The sequence below is a fragment of the Anastrepha obliqua genome, chromosome 2, assembly GCF_027943255.1.
Source record: "Anastrepha obliqua isolate idAnaObli1 chromosome 2, idAnaObli1_1.0, whole genome shotgun sequence".
Classification (NCBI taxonomy): Eukaryota; Metazoa; Arthropoda; class Insecta; order Diptera; family Tephritidae; genus Anastrepha; species Anastrepha obliqua.
The window spans coordinates 81,519,245-81,535,552 of NC_072893.1; the positions used below are offsets into that span (position 1 = coordinate 81,519,245).

Here is a 16,308-nt window from a genome sequence, read left to right on the forward strand (position 1 = left end):
ACAACATCAAAGTGTACAATACGAATGTAAATAGTAGCTTGAATGAATTATTGCGATATGCAAGTAATTCAATTAGCGCTTCGTTTATCGATTTTATGTCGCTGTAAAATTTGTTCGCTTCTGTTTATGCTGTAACCAGGTCTTATAGCCTGAACTCTACCAGCAATGAAAGCACCGCCAAAAAGTGCCTTTTTCCGTATCTCGTTTTCTGAAATTTTTATTATGTGGAATATTTATTTATGATAACTCAATAATATCTAAGAGATTGCAAGAAAATGTTGTGCTTGAGTTGAAAAATAGCGATGTTCAAATAAAATTTTGGAAGACCATTTGCTTTGTTTTGTATTGAAGAGTGAATTTTACAAATTTGGTTCCAAAATCGAATTACGCAGCACAGCAGCTTACTATTATTTATTGTTTAGTTATTAAGTAAATATTTGTTATTATGACGTTTTCAAAAACATAGGCACGAAAAAGCGGCATTTTTGCACATCCTTCGCGCTAATTGGAAAATTTTTACTTCCAAACAAGGCTTGAGTATTATACAAGGTGGCGCAGAGTTAATCACCCGAACAGAAGATTTATAATTTTTGCAACTGGCGTCGTACGTCAGTCATATTTGAGACAAGTAATCAAAATCACATTCAAAAGCAGTTTTGTCATTTTTTTAGTAAACAAATTATTCAAAAACAAAATTGGATGATTAATTTTGCGCCACCTTATACTCGTTCTATAGGCTCCATAGACAATCTTAAATTTGTAAGCACTTTTTTAGTGTTTGGCCGGGTTTCTATTTCTATTTGTGCTGTGCGTCTTGGTGTTGTTCCACAATTCGATAGAGACCTACAGTTTTAAGCCGAATCCCAACAGAAAATGTTTTTTATGAGATGATTTTTTATTGCAGAAATACACTCGGATTCTTGTCATTGCCTGCCGAGGGGCGACCGCTATTAGACAAAAATGTTTCTATCAATTTAGTGTTTCATGCACGGAGATTCGAACCTACCCAGTCCCGAATGGTAAGCACGCACCAACTCATTCGGTTACGGCTGCCGCATTTATTTTATTTTATTTATTATTTATTTATTTATCTGGTAACAAGCGCAGTGGTAATTAAAAAAAAATGCCGCTAAACACTGTTACTCAACGACCGCTGCCATAGTTGACTGACCATTCGGGTACCGTAAGTTCGAAATTCACAGCGGGCATGAAACATCGAATCATAGAAAAGATTTGTTCTGGTAGTGGGCGCCCCCTGTAATACACAATGGCGAAGCTCTGAGTATACTTCTGCCATGAAAAGCTGCTCACGAAAGCCATCTGCATGGCGGAGACGACATAAATTTGTAAGGCTGCGCATTCCACTTAAAACTAAGCCTTCTACAATTTCTCGATACCTCTACACCATTTATCTAGCGCATCTCTAGGTGGCCATATCACTTTTTAATATCCAGGTACTACACAATAGAAATCCTTAGCCAAATTAGTAAAAGCACTAAATAAATATGAAGCAGCTAAGCAATTTTAACTTTATGTTGGTATGCATAATTTTTTTTTTGTTTTTTTTTTATAAAATTGAAGTTAGTTCGCACTCACCAGAAAACTGAACGCTTCTGGGATATAACTATTGATATTAGGTGGTGTGATGCACATCTGTAACGTAAAAAAGAAGAAAAAGAAAGAAATTTTGAAGTTGATTTCGTTTTCTCTTTTTTTAATGGTTTTTTTTTTATTATTTAAATGAAATTGTAGTTTTTGTAGTATGTGTTTTAGTTGCATAAAAGTTTAAATTAGAATTTCTAGTTTTGTTTTTGTTTTTTGGTGTTTCTATTGCTTTCTAATTGCAAATGGATATATTTTCATACAGTGAGCGAACTAAGTAAAACAAGCAAGCAGTGTTTAATGCAACAAATAGGAAACAGACAAGGAAGTGAAGAAAAAAATAATTGAAATTCTAACGAAAAATTTAGCTTGTGCTATTTTTTGGTAAAAAAAAACGGGTTTAAGTGCAAAACATAAATTCGAGGTGTTGCTGGATGGCGGTGTAGTTGGATTGCAGAAAAAGTCAAGGCTGCATGCAAAAAATAATTAAATAAGAAAAATAAAATAAAATAAAATATCCATGCGTGGACATGCATATACGTTTACATAGTTTAGTGCATGCTACATTCCTCTATACCAAAAAAAAAAAAAACTTTATATCAATTTGCTCATTTTCATGCTTTAAAGCTTGACTAGTGATATTGCACTAGATTTATTCTAGCATTGTTGTTTTAAACAAAGTAATGTAATACGTTCAACCTGTTGTTACTTTTATTGGTGTATTTTTTTTCTTTTTTTTTTGGGCACCATACCTACATAAATGTCAATATAATGAACATGCAGCGTGGCTTGTCAACACTTGTAAGATAAACATCAACATTTGTGTTGTTTGTCGCAAAAATTTAAAACACAAAATTTGTTGACGAACTTTTGGTTTCATATTTCATGCAGCGCAAGGCAATGGCAACGGGCAGTGATAGGAAGGTACTAAGGTCGCATGTTAAGTCAAATTCGAATTCAATGGGGTGGTTTGGTGGATACTCATAAAAACTAAGCGCGTTTGCTTACAAAAATGCAAATTTTGAAATTTTGTTTCAAAGTTTCTTACAAGCTCTATTTTGGGTATAAGTTTACCAAAGTCAAAAAATATATTTAAAATATGCATGACGTAGAGAAAATCCATTTCAAGAATTTCACTAAAAAACTAAGAAAAGTAATAAACAGTTTGTGGGAGAATATCAAGGCGCATGCCACGAATTGGGGCAAACAGTATATAAGGTGTCAGGTATAAATAAAAAGTCTCATATTTTAATGGTATGCAATCAAGTATTAAGGGACAGGTTTTAAGAATTTTATATATATAAATACATACAAATATTACATTTGTAGTACATATAAGCGGTAAATAAAGTAATAAAGTCCTACGAGTAAACTAAAAGTCAACTGTGAAAACAAGTTTTTTAATTTGGGATTTATGCAATGTTGAATACTTTGTTATAGAGTTTTTAAAGTGAAATATTTTTATACAATTTTTGTTTTTTGATTTTTTAGAATGAAATATACTTTTTAAAAAACATTTTTTGGGAAAAACTGTTTTTTTTTTAACTTTCGAAAAAAATTTAGAATTTTGTTAAAAATTTGTGGTAAGAATTTTCATGTGTTGTTAAAAATTTCTCCCCAGATTGTTTTAAATTTTTTTCACTGATATCTGAAGCTATGTTTTTCGAAAATTCCAAAAAAAATGTTTCCCAAAATGTTCTTAAAAGTGTGTTTAGTCCCCTTCTAATTGCGGTCGCCCCTCGGCAGCTAATGGCAAGCCCCCCGAGTGTATTTCTGTCATGAAAAAGCTGCTGCCGTTCGTAGTCGGCTTGATACTGTGGGCCCCTCCATTTATGGAACAACGTCAAGACGCACACCACAATTAGGAGAAGAAGCTCGGCCAAACACTTAACAGAAGCGTACGTGCAAATTATTTATCTTTTATACCAAAATGTTCAAATAAAATATACAAAAAATGTACGATAATATTGGGTAGTCGAAAAAGTCTTTTCATATTTTGTCAATAGATGTCGTTGGAATCATCTATCTCCAGTGCTACCAATCACATTGTGTCATATCATATGGTGTTAGAAAGGTGATATTTTAAAATTCATTTAACCAAAAAAAAATTAAATTCGGAGAAGTTGAAAAAAAGTTATAGCTGTTCAAAAATGAGTAAAAATAATGAAGAAATTCGCTATATTTTGAAATTTTTATATGAAAAAGGGAAGAATGTCACGCAAGCCATCAATGAAATTTGTGAAGTTTACGGAGACGATGCTGTATCAGTTCGTGTAGCACAACAATGGTTCGCTCGCTTCCGTTCTGGAAATTGCGATGCGAAAGATGCACCTCGCTCCGGTCGACCTATCGTTGAAAAAGTCGATGAAATTATGGAAAAGATTCACCAGGACCGTCACATAAGCTGTCAGGACATCGCCAAGGCACTAAACATTCATCATCAAACGATTTTGAACTATTTAAAAAAGGCTGGTTACAAAAAGAAGCTCGATGTTTGGGTACCACATGAATTGTCTGTGAAAAATTTAATGGACCGAATTAACATCTGCGATTCTTTACTGAAACGAAATGAAATCGAACCATTTCTGAAGCGAATGGTAACAGGAGACGAAAAGTGGATCAAATACGACAATAATGTGCGAAAAAGATCATGGTGTAAGGGTGGTGAAGCTCAACAAACGAATGGTCGCAAAGCCAGGATTGACGCCTCGAAAGGTTATGCTGTGTGTTTGGTGGGATTGGAAAGGAATCATCCACTATGAGCTGCTCCAGCCTGCTCGAACGATTGATTCTACACTTTAATGTCAACAACTGATGAGATTGAAGCAAGCAATCGAAAAACGGCCAGGACTGATCAGCAGAAAGGGCGCCGTCTTTCATCAGGACAACGCTAGGCCACACACATCTTTGATGACTCGGCAAAAACTGGGAGAGCTTGGCTGGGAAGTTTACACCATATAGCCCTGACCTTGCACCATCGGACTACCATTTGTTTCGGTCAATGCAGAACTCCCTTAATGGCGTAAAGTTGGCTTGAAGAGAAGCCTGTGAAAATTACTTGTCGCAGTTTTTCGCCGAGAAACCACAAAAGTTGGAAAAATTAGCGCCGAAGATGTATTTCGCTCTGGTTGAAAATGTATATAAACCTATAGAAATCGATAGTTGAATCGACATGTGAGTACTTAAATCATCCGTGTGAAACCGTTTGCATAAAACTGGTGCCAAGAAGAATTATACTCGTACATCATACATCAGCACTTTTAACTTCATTTAATATGACCCTACGTTTCTTCAAGCGAATAGGTGAATCAATTGGAATAAATAAACATATCTCGGTAGCGCTGGAAAAGAGCTGCCAAAAATTATATTTGTTTGTGAAAATAGTAAGTTATAACAGTTTTTTTATGTTATACTCGCTAGCGGCGAATCTTGCTCGATAACGGCTGTTTTCATATGCAAATTTTTTGTCAAGAGCAGAGCGATAGCGATCAGAGAAGTGGCAAATTAAAGAGGCCTATTATACGAAATTTGCGTGAATAAAAATTGAAGTCACATTGAAGAAAAAAAGTTCAACCCGTGAGGCATGTGAAATCTGCACTTCATTATAGTAAAATAGAATGGGCTATAAGTCGGTATAGAAGTTTCCTAAAAATTGTGATAAAAAAGTGGAGATTTTGATGAATTTTTCTGAATTGTTTTATATTTCTAGTTATTCACCAAAATCCGTGAATTAGTTATACAAGATACAAAGTGGTGCAATCTTATTCACCCAATCGGAACTAGACAAACTACAAACAGACAAGTAATGGAGCACCTAAGGGTAAAATAATAATTTTCATCGCTCAAACTCATATTTTTTATTTAGTAAAAAGATATTGATTTTGCTTCACCTTATATTCAAGATCTCTAATCAAGCGGTCGCCGTAGCCGAATGGTTGGTGCCCGACTACCATTCGGAAGACGTAGGTTCGAAACTCAGTGAAATACCCAAATGAAGAAACTTTTTCTTCTAATTTGTCGCTCCTCGGCAGGCAATGGCAAACCTCCGAGTGTATTTCTGCCATGAAAAAGCTCCTCACACAAAACATTTGTCGTTCGGAGTAGGGCTAAAACTGTAGGTGCCTTCATTTGTGGGACAAAAAGTGTGTAAGAACCAATTATATACACATATGCATATATATAATCTTTTCATTATATGTACACACATTTACTTATACATATATGTAAATTCAGGTATTTTTCACAATCGAGTTCTTCTCTAATTAACATCACCCATTCGACAATTTGATGCTGCTGTTTCTGCTGTTATTCGGTATGATCAGTTGATATGTATTAGTATGTAGCAATGTGTCTTTGTGTGAATGAACATGCAGACCGTTTGACGTGTAACTTGCCGCTTGCTGTTTATCTTGTGGATAAATTTTGATTACTACATTATTTAAATGCCTAATTAACAAGCTAAATACGCATAAATTATAATTTTGGGCAGGTTGTTGGTTTGAAATCCCTGCAAGCACCACACCACCAAAAAAACTTAATCCAACAAATGCACCTATCCATACATGTATATACTATTTACATATATGTGCACATATAGATGTATGAATTTAGCTCCCTGGTTCGGCAGGTGAGTTGACTGCACGCAATCCATTACAAATTCACATAATTTTTGTTATGGAAATTATTTTGATTTAATTTAAAACAAACACATACAGATGTTTTCAGTTAATATTTACATTATAAATTTCGATAATTACTAACAAGCTGTTACTCCTCTCGTTGTTGTTGCAGTTGTTGCTATTGCCGCTTCCACATACTAACCAACTATTAGGTAGAGAGTACCTTATAAATATGCAAAATTGATAATTTGAATTTGAATTTCATTTCGTAGGGGGAGGAGAGCAAGAATGCGAAAGCGAATGATGAGCGATTTACGAGATTACATGAATATTTGACAATTTATGCATAGCAATGATTAATGACAATGAAAACGGCAACTGAGATGTGGTGCGGTAGAAGTCAACTGGAGTGATGATGATGAGCAAATCTGAGCGCGTAATGTAGCGAGAAATGATGAACTGACGTAAAGACTGGGTAACTGAATGACCGAGATTGATCAAATGAGTGCTGGTTACTTGAAGTGGCAATTAAGGCAAACGGAATTTGTATTATTGTACAAGTAAGTGTATGTTAGGAGTGAGTACGTGAGTTTGAGTGACATTGTGTTGTGTGCTGCGGCCAGTGGGCTGGACTGGGTGTTGACAGCTGGCAACAGTTGAGCAGTTGGCCAATTAGTTTGACAGTCAAGTGTTGAATGGTAGGCAGGTAAATAATTGTGTATACATGTACTTATGTACTTATAAATATACATAGCTATGTGTGTATGTATGTGATGTGCGTAGTGTGTGTCTTCGATAAAGAGGCGGTTTTAATTGAGTCAAAGGTAGTAATTAAGATTGTACGTATATATTTATGTGTGTATGGAGATATATTTTTGAGGTGTTTACATGTGTGCACTTTCACTGATGCAGCTGTGTGTATTTGGATAGATGATTGGATGTAGAGTGATGATAGAATTTGGTGTTAGGTTGGATTTTTTTTTTTTAATTAAAGTTAACGAAATATAGGTGAGCATTTTCTTTACAAAAACCTAAGTTATTAGTAGAGATCGGATTTTTATGCAAATTGAATATTTTATTATGATGAGTTTCTACCTAGGTGCGAACTTCATGTGATGTTAAACAAAAATACGCACTTGCATAAGAATCTGATGTCTAATGATGAGTTTCTACCTACATAGGTGCAAACTTCATGTGATGTTAAACAAAATATGCACAGAGCATAAGAATCCGATCTCTAGTTATTAGTAATAATAAAATTAATTTAAAATTGAATTTGTAGTAAGTTTGTTCCAAATTTAATATTGAATCATTAATTTAAATAACTAAATATTAAACAAAGAATAGTAGAGATAAATAAAATTGGGAAAAATTGTTATTAATTATATGCCTATGTCGTAACTGATAGCAAAATATTTGTTTATACTGAAGTATATGTGCTATTTTTAAATACGGAATAAAGAAAATTGGAAAGGTATTAGCCAGCGCAATTGCTTATTCGCTGCAAAAGTTGCATAATCTCAAACAGAGAACAATATGTATACAAAAAAATTAGATAAATACTCAGAGCTCACAACATCTTTTAAATTATATAAAAAACTCACTGCGATACCAATTAAAAATATTTGATTTTATGAAAATATGTATTTACTTGTACTTGATTGTTGATTTTTGATCATTTTGTTTTTTTTTGTTAATGAATAAGAATTTTCTTTCATATAAGGAATGCTTGATGTTGTTTTTTTTTTTGTTTTGTTGGAGAAAATGCGCAAAACCGGCAACAAAAACTGTCAAAAGTTAACGCGAAAAATTATCAAAATTGCTAAAAGTGAGCCACTTCTAACTTGCACCTTGTCAAACAAAAATTTGATTGGCTATAAAACTGCATACACAAAATTTTTCTAGAATTTCTGATTAAAAAGTTTGAAATTTGAATATGTGAAGGTAAATGACAAATTTGACCAAGACAGAGATGACCTAAAGTATATTTAAAAATATTAAAAAAATTACAACATATTTTATAAATAAAAAGTTCCTTGCCAGTCAGGTTTGAAAGAAATTGTAGCAATGCTAGTCAAAGAAAAAAAATCTGAGACTGAATAAAATTCTCTAAAACAAAAACCAACTTCTTCCACGTTTTATATGAAAAGTTGCACTTGAAAACTAAGTTAATAAAAGCCGAAACAGCTCAGCTGTGCTTCGTCACTTAAAACTTAGAACTACAAATTTAAAAATCCATAGACCACCACATGCCATTCCTAACTCTTGTGCATACACACAAACTCATTTGCTGTGAAATTTGTGAATTTATAAAAGAAAAACGTAGATGCTCTTGAAGAATTTCCCAAAAAAGTTAAGCAGTTTCCAAGAACATCAAATGACAACTGACATTTTATGTCAAATCTCAAAATTGAGCTCACATTCTTCTGTTAGTCATACATACATCATGCACACACACATATATAAGTATGTACATAGGAACATGCATAGTTTGTTGCTATACACGGATTGACATTCTAAGTGCTAAATGCCGAGTGTTTATAGAAAAGTTGTCGAGGATTTGATTTTACATAACATAAGTGGCGCTCTCAAACGGCCAGCAGGCATCAGCAAAAAGGATGTGCGCTTAAGGCGGCGCAAGAGCAACTAAATTCCAATACATACATACATAAGTGAAATATGCCAGTGTGCATACGTAGATGCGGGCAAACATATCATGCACAAGTGTGGGCGTAGATGATGCCGAGTTAAAATTTGTCAACACTGCCACACAAAGCCCCAAAGAGCATTTTAGTCAAATTGTAGTCATATGCTTTTAATTTTGTTTGCTTTTCTTTAAGCATCGCATTGGCGTTCTTAGTCATTTGTGTCTTCGGCTGAAAATACTCATACATATGTATATGAGTATGTGTGTGTACAAGTAGTTATTAAATATATAGGCTCAGGCTCGTCAATCTGTCGGGATTGCCACAGCTAGTGAGACAGTCTGTGGGGAGTAATTTTCTGAATAAGTAGAAATTGAAGCCATGACATGAAATTTTAATTAAGTGCTTGTACGTGTAATTGTAAGTATCATATGTACGCATGTATGCGCATATGGTATGTAGGTGTGATTGTTTGCTGTAAATTTTAAGTGCAGAACAAGTTGTGCTATTTTCATATAAAATGGCTTTTCGCAGATGTTTGTGTGTTATAGGGCTCTGCTTTGGCCTAAAACCGGTCGACAGGGTTGTCGTTTCGGAAGTACACACATATACCTACACATTTATGGCAAATACACAGCTATAATGCTTATTTTATTTGCTTTGTTCTGCCTCGATTTCTTGGCATAATGAAATTACTTGTTAAATCGCCATTAATTACATTGATTAAAATTTTAATTGCATACTCTAGGGAGACGGAGCAAGGTTTTGCGGTTTTTTGATTGTTACATTTTAAACTAATGTACCGAAAGAGTTTGTCTATCGTATTGGGAGTAGATGATTGTGTCCATACATTTTAAATTTTTTTTTTTTTTGCATTATTTGGAAGATAAATTTTTAATTTCTTGAATAAAGAAGGCAATTGTTTAGTGTTGCGCAGGTGCCTGGTGAGCTTACTTACTAAGCTGCAGCTTTTGATTCGCCTTGCTATCCCAGAAGCCTTCCTTAAAACGCCAGAGGAAGTAGTTAATGTTTTACTCAATTTTCCACCTTCAGATTTATACATTTTCAATGGAGCTTCAAAATCTTTCTGTATACTAAAATCTCTGCGGCAGTGATATGAAAATCGTGAATCGGCACTTATAAGGGGATTATTTTGGATCGAAGGATGCCGTCCTTTTGAACGCAGGCAAGCAGTTTTTGAAGCTTAGTTCCAAAGAACGCCCGGCTTTTGTCGGAGAAAAAATTAGTATTTATGTGCAAATATTGCATATGCCAAAACAACTGAAGCACATGCTTGAGGGGCATGGGAAAAAGGAAAAATTATTTAGAGTTATAATCGACAAATTCAGATCAATGACGCACTATTCTGAATGCAGTGTCAAAGCCAACATCATCCAGGCTATAGCACAAATTCCGCCAGATAAATTACGGCGGAAATTTGAACGATGTGCTATTCCGTAGAAAATTGCTGAGATAGGCCTTTCAACTAAACAAAAGTTTTGTTAATACCTCAGACAAACGTTTGGTGTTGCCTTTTGATCCACTCTCTTTGGAAAACCCTCGCCGACAAAAAACCACATACTCCTTGTGATGATATATTTTCACATTTAATGTTTTTTTTTAAATTAAATTTAATTAATTCCCAATTCAAAAATAGTTTGTTCATCAAAATGTCCAGCTTTCTAATCAGAATTTGCAGAACTATTTTGGGTATGCAGCTTTATAACCTATTAAATTTTAATATAAGTGAAGTGTAGGTTTGAAGTGCTTCAAAAAATGATTTTTTTACAATTTTGTGTTTGTATTAGTGTTGTGCATACTTTTTCCTTATAGAACACAATTTTCATACAGAGGAAACAAATGCATTTTTTTAATGGAAAAATTGCGCAACTCTGAAAAGGAAATAATTAAGGAGATTTTTTAGCAGTTTCAAACATGTACTTTTTTGCACTAAAATTCAATGAGTTTTATATCTGCGTACTAGAAATCCTTCCTGGAATTCTATTTAAAAACTGTGGAATTGAGATGAAAAGTTTGTGAATTTCTTTTAATTTTAATATAAAATTTGAGAGTTCAATTTAAATGGCTTTTCTTAGACAATGAGCTATACTTTTATGTAAAAATAGTGAGCATTAAAAAACAGAGTCAAAACTGATCAAAATGTTCATGTGCTGTCTTTTTTCGTAGGGTGTATACTCAAAAACAAAAAAAAATGTAATAAGAAATTGATAAATATTTATAAGTCTATGAACTGACATAATATCTTTTGTTATACCTATAAATAATATTTTTTTTTAATCAAAAAATAATAATTTTGTTGATCATAAAATTATATAACATTTTTTTCTTTTAAACGAAAAATAAGTTTTAAATAAATTGCCCAACTGGGAGCAAATTGTAAATTGCGTTAACAAAGAAATATAAGAATATTATTTAAATTTTGTGTAGGATTGGGAAAGCCAATTGTGCCATATCACTCACACACTTGTTCTTACTCAAAACATTAAATGAAAATACATACATATGTATGTACTACATACAGCAAATGCTTATTCTTGTTCTTCTAATTCAGCATAGCACTTTCGGTCTTGGTCAAATGATGTAGATGCTTTTTATATACAAACATACATACATACACCCATACATACTACATATTTTACGAAGTCCTCTAATATCTCCCAGGCGATCAATTTTATACATCACATGATGGACAGCAGTTACAAAAACAATATGGCTCACAAGTCAAAAAACAACATGCAACTAAAACAAAGAACAAATGATTTCTTTCTGGATTTCTGTGATTGCCAGCACACTGCGGCAGCGCTGTTAATTAATTTTCACTGTTTTATTTTTGTTTTCAAAGAGCTACTCTTGATTGTTGTTTTGCTTACACTTAGAAGCGCATTTGCATTTTGTTTGCTTCGGCTTCAGCCGCAGCCGCAGTCGCAGTCTCAATCGAAAACAGAAAACTATTATGAAAACTAAGCAATGAGTTGCCAGCAATCAGTCGAGGCAGTACAAGTATAAATGTATGTATGTATCTACGTATGCGTGTTATCTTACTGCTGCCTCAGCCACATCATGCACGCCTAACACTTCTAAAGCACTGTAGTAAAGTATATTTGATGTGTTTTTCTTGTCTTCGCTCATACATGTATGCGTGTGAGTGAGTGCTGGTATGTGTTTATTATTTCAATGCTTCATTTGAAAAAAAAAAATCAAAATTGTTCCATTTTGTTTGCTCTTACAACAGACTGCTGGGCCACATGCGCACAGGATCAATAAATATGTCGAACGCCTTGACATTAATGTGCTGAAAGATGTGTTCGCTGGCATTTACTTAAATATTTGGGCGCTTACATACATATATGGTATACAGTAGTGTGTATGCACGCATGTGTATATGTATGTGCATGCATATTTGTGTTGCTGTCTGACGAAAAAGTGCCACCTAGTGCTTATCAAATCTGGTGTTGGTGTCGAGACTGCCGCGCATTTTGTGGTTGCATGCTACATTGCCGTTGAGTGATGAGATCAATGAGGGCGCTGAAGTGTGGGTAAAGATGAGAGTATGCTTTGCCCAAGAAGAGATGAATAATTACGTGTCTGTTCTTAATATTTCATATTTCACTAGAATGGGGTTAAACTAACACGTACTACAATTTTTCTAATTAACTCACAACCAATTGCTGATAGTGTTAATCGATCACTAACGTCTCAATTTTTTCATTTGATATTTTCAATTTTTGTCAATTCGCTTTCCCACGCCTCCTTCAGCATTCATAACGTAATCTGCCTGCCAATCAATTTCCATAGTGTATGTATACACTTGGGGCACATTTAGATTAGGAAATTCGAGCCCATGCGTCATTATCACTTCGAATGTATTCTAGTAAATGTAAACTTAAACTTTTAATTGTTTTCGAGTTGTACATGGCACTCATACGCCGACAAAAAGACATTACACTGCTCGATTGCCTACATTAAGGCGTTGAAACGCCCAACTAATTATTGCTTGCTTTAAAAGTGTGCATGTATGTAAGTATGTGCGAGCAAACAAATATGAATGCGCGTGTGTGTGTACACTTGAGAATGAAATAAATTGATAATTGCGGGCGTGGATTGATTTACATGTCAAATATTTACCAGCTCAAGGTACCACAAGTCACATCACACCTAGAGACCCCACTTGCAGGCGTGTTGCCTTTCAAGGGAATTGAATATTTAGGGGTTCTACTATAAATATGTGTATATCCAATTTCTAAAACGTTTAATTGCCAGACCGGCAGGCCGCCACTGATATGTAGCTGTCAACAGCTCTACCTTTTAAAAAGTAATATTTAAAGAAGTAAAGACTTCGAGTTTGATTTGCTTTTGAGCTTCCATGATGATTTGCTATAGAACTTTCGTGATTTACGTATTCTATGCAACCGAATGTTTAATTTTTTCGAAATCTTTTTTTTTTTATTTTTGGAACGATGTTGTTTAACGTGCCGCTGAAAAGCATTCTATTTTTTTTTATCTGCCACAGACTCTTGTCCAAACAATGTGTGCGTGCATATGTATACAAGTATGTATGTATGTTTATATGTGCTCTGGGTTCAACAGTAAATATCTCTATTTTCTCTCATCGAAATGCAAGCTGTAAAACTGCTGCCAGTCAACTAGTTTTGTATGCTGCACGTTTACATGCCACAGAAATAGATGCAAAATAAAGAAAAAATATTTGGCAACACTGCCACGTGCTTCAAGTGTTAGCAGATTGCTCAAAATACTTTGCTGTTTACATATGCATACATAAATACATGCACACATACATACAAGTACTTATATTTTCTCTGCACCTCCTTGCCCTACATTCACAACCAAGCCACTTCAGCGCATTCTAACACTTCACTACCTAAATACCCACTTAAAAATGTACATTTGAAACTTTTTTTCTCACATTCTTCCGCACTTGCCTTTTGGGGGCCACACTTTTCAAGCGCGTTTCGTCTTATTGCCGAGTTTTGAGTCAGCTCTATTTGTCTGTATTTACACTTCTTTTGTATTGCAATGCTGCAGCTCATTGAAAATTCCTAACATACGTTCTAATGGAATCATTAACGTCATGGGTACGTACTCGCGGCTATATATTATACATATGTACATATGTATGTATTTATTTTTTACTTGTAAATCATATATTTCAGCTTTCACTTATACATACATACACACGCACAAGTATAGGGTGATCAATTAAGAGGAGTTTTTTTCATTTGCGTTTTTTTTACAGATCGCGCGCGAGTTGTGGCAAACTGTCATCGTGGATTTGTTGAACAGCGTTTGGCATTTCATCATGGAAAGACTCACACCGCAACAACGTCTACAAATTGTTCAACTGTATTATGAAAATCAGCGTTCTGTTGCCATACAGCTCGTGAAACAATGACTTTATTGAGAAGTCATTTCGGAGAGCAGCTGATTTCACGTTTAGGACCTGTGAGTTGGCCACCAAGATCTTGTGATATCACACCTTTGGACTTTTTTCTTTGGGGATTCGTGAAGTCCAAGGTCTATGCTGATAAACCAGCTACGATTGAAGCTCTGGAATCCAACATTACGCGTGTTATTCACGACATACCAGTCGAAATGCTCGAACGAGTGATTGAAAATTGGACCTTCAGAATGGACCACCTTAAGCGTAGTTGCGGCCAACATTTGAATGAAGTCATATTCAAAAAGTAAATGTCAAAGAATGTCCTTTCAAATGATAAATAAAGGTTTTGAACATAATTTACATTTTTTTTTTTTTTAACTATTGAAAAAAGCACCTCGTGATTGATCACCCTATATAACTGTATGTACAAGTAAATAAGTTGAAATTTAATCGTACTTTGGCCCTCGCACTCCAGTTATTTGTCAATGCAGTGGAAGTCAGTCAAAACATTTTGTAGCTTTTTGTTCGCTTTTTGTTCGCTTTTTGTCTTTTTGTGTAAATATTTGGCGATTGCGATACGCATTTTTGATATGAGTATTTGTGCCTCAAGTTATTTCAAATACAAGAAGGTGTTTATATACATATACATATGTATATACAATAATTTACTGCAATAATGTTAGTATGTGTGCACGGATCGTATTTATTGACTTGTGATAGGTTTTTCGCATTGCGAACCGCCAGGTCGTGCGAGAAAATTTAAATTATTCGAATATAGAGATGGTTACAAGCATGAAAACTGAGTGCGACAGTAATTTAAATTATTTTATCAAGTCATTACATTGAGTAAAATTCTTATACAAGGTGACGCAAAATGAATCATCCAATATTATTTAAAAAAAAATTATTAAAAAGAAACGTTTGAAGTCTTTAGTTTGCCCTTTACGCGCGCCATTCCTTGCCTGTTTGTATACTATTAGTTCCCAAATTTCAAATAAAGGGTGGTTAAATTTCAAGGGCCGATGTTGAATGTAAACCACACCTAAACGCCAAGTTTTTCCTGCATTTCATTTGACATTTTTCAATTTCAGACTAGCTCAATTTGAACCATGGAAAGATTATGTATCTATCGAGCAGCGCGTTAAAGTTAGTTAAAGCAAATGATTTTCAGTGATGAGGCACATTTTCATCTCAGTGGATTCGTCAATAAGCAGAATTGCCGCATTTGGGCGAATGATAATCCAAGAGTGATTGCCGAAAAACCAATGCACCCACAAAGAGTGACTGTTTGGTGCGGTTTATGGGCCGGCGGCATCATTGGGCCGTATTTTTTCCAAAATGAGGCCGGCAGGCAGTTCCTGTGAATAGTGTTCGCTGTCGTGAGATGATAACGAGCTTTTTATGGCCCGAATCGGAAGATATGGATGTGGACGATATGTGGTTTCAACAGGACGGTGCCACTTGTTACACAGCTAACGAAACAATGGCTCTTTTGCACGAAAAATTTTATGGCCGAATAATCTCACGTCGCGGCGATGTCAATTGGCCGCCAAGATCATGTGATTTGACACCGTTGGACTTCTTTCTTTGGAGTTATTTGAAAGAATAGGTCTACGTCGAGAAGCCAACAACAATTAAAGAGCTAACAGATGATCTTTGGTTGTACTCCTTCTCCCAAATAGCGATTCCTGGTGACGTTTAGAATATTACTTCATCAATGAAACACATGAGTTCCTAGTGAATTCAGTACTTAATCCAGTTTTTTTTTTTTGTGTGAATATTACACTGTGGCCGGATTTTCTGGTTTTTTGGGCAAAGGTTTTGGCAGATGATTTCACTTCTGGTTTTGTCAGATTGGATTCAGTTTTTGAGATAACAGTATTTAAAAAATTTTCTGGGTGATATCAGCGCCACCCATAAATTTCTATGCAATATGACACGATTCAGAAAACCATTTGCAACACGTCTTAAATTATTAAAAATTTTTTTTCTTTAATTCGCTTAAATTTTAACTATTCTATAA

The 16,308-nt window shown here is 34.6% G+C and overlaps 1 protein-coding gene across 2 annotated transcripts in view; it reads right to left on the reverse strand.

Moving 5' to 3' along the window:
- LOC129239306 (uncharacterized) overlaps positions 1–16,308 on the reverse strand; it is a 115,078-nt gene that overhangs the window by 15,980 nt on the left and 82,790 nt on the right. The window contains exon 3 of one of the 2 annotated variants that reach the window (XM_054874717.1): positions 1,597–1,653. The exons of the other annotated variant lie outside the window; for it this stretch is intronic. Coding sequence (XP_054730692.1) covers positions 1,597–1,653 — 57 coding nt within the window. The remainder of the gene's footprint in view (positions 1–1,596; positions 1,654–16,308) is intronic. 2 annotated transcript variants of the gene reach the window in all.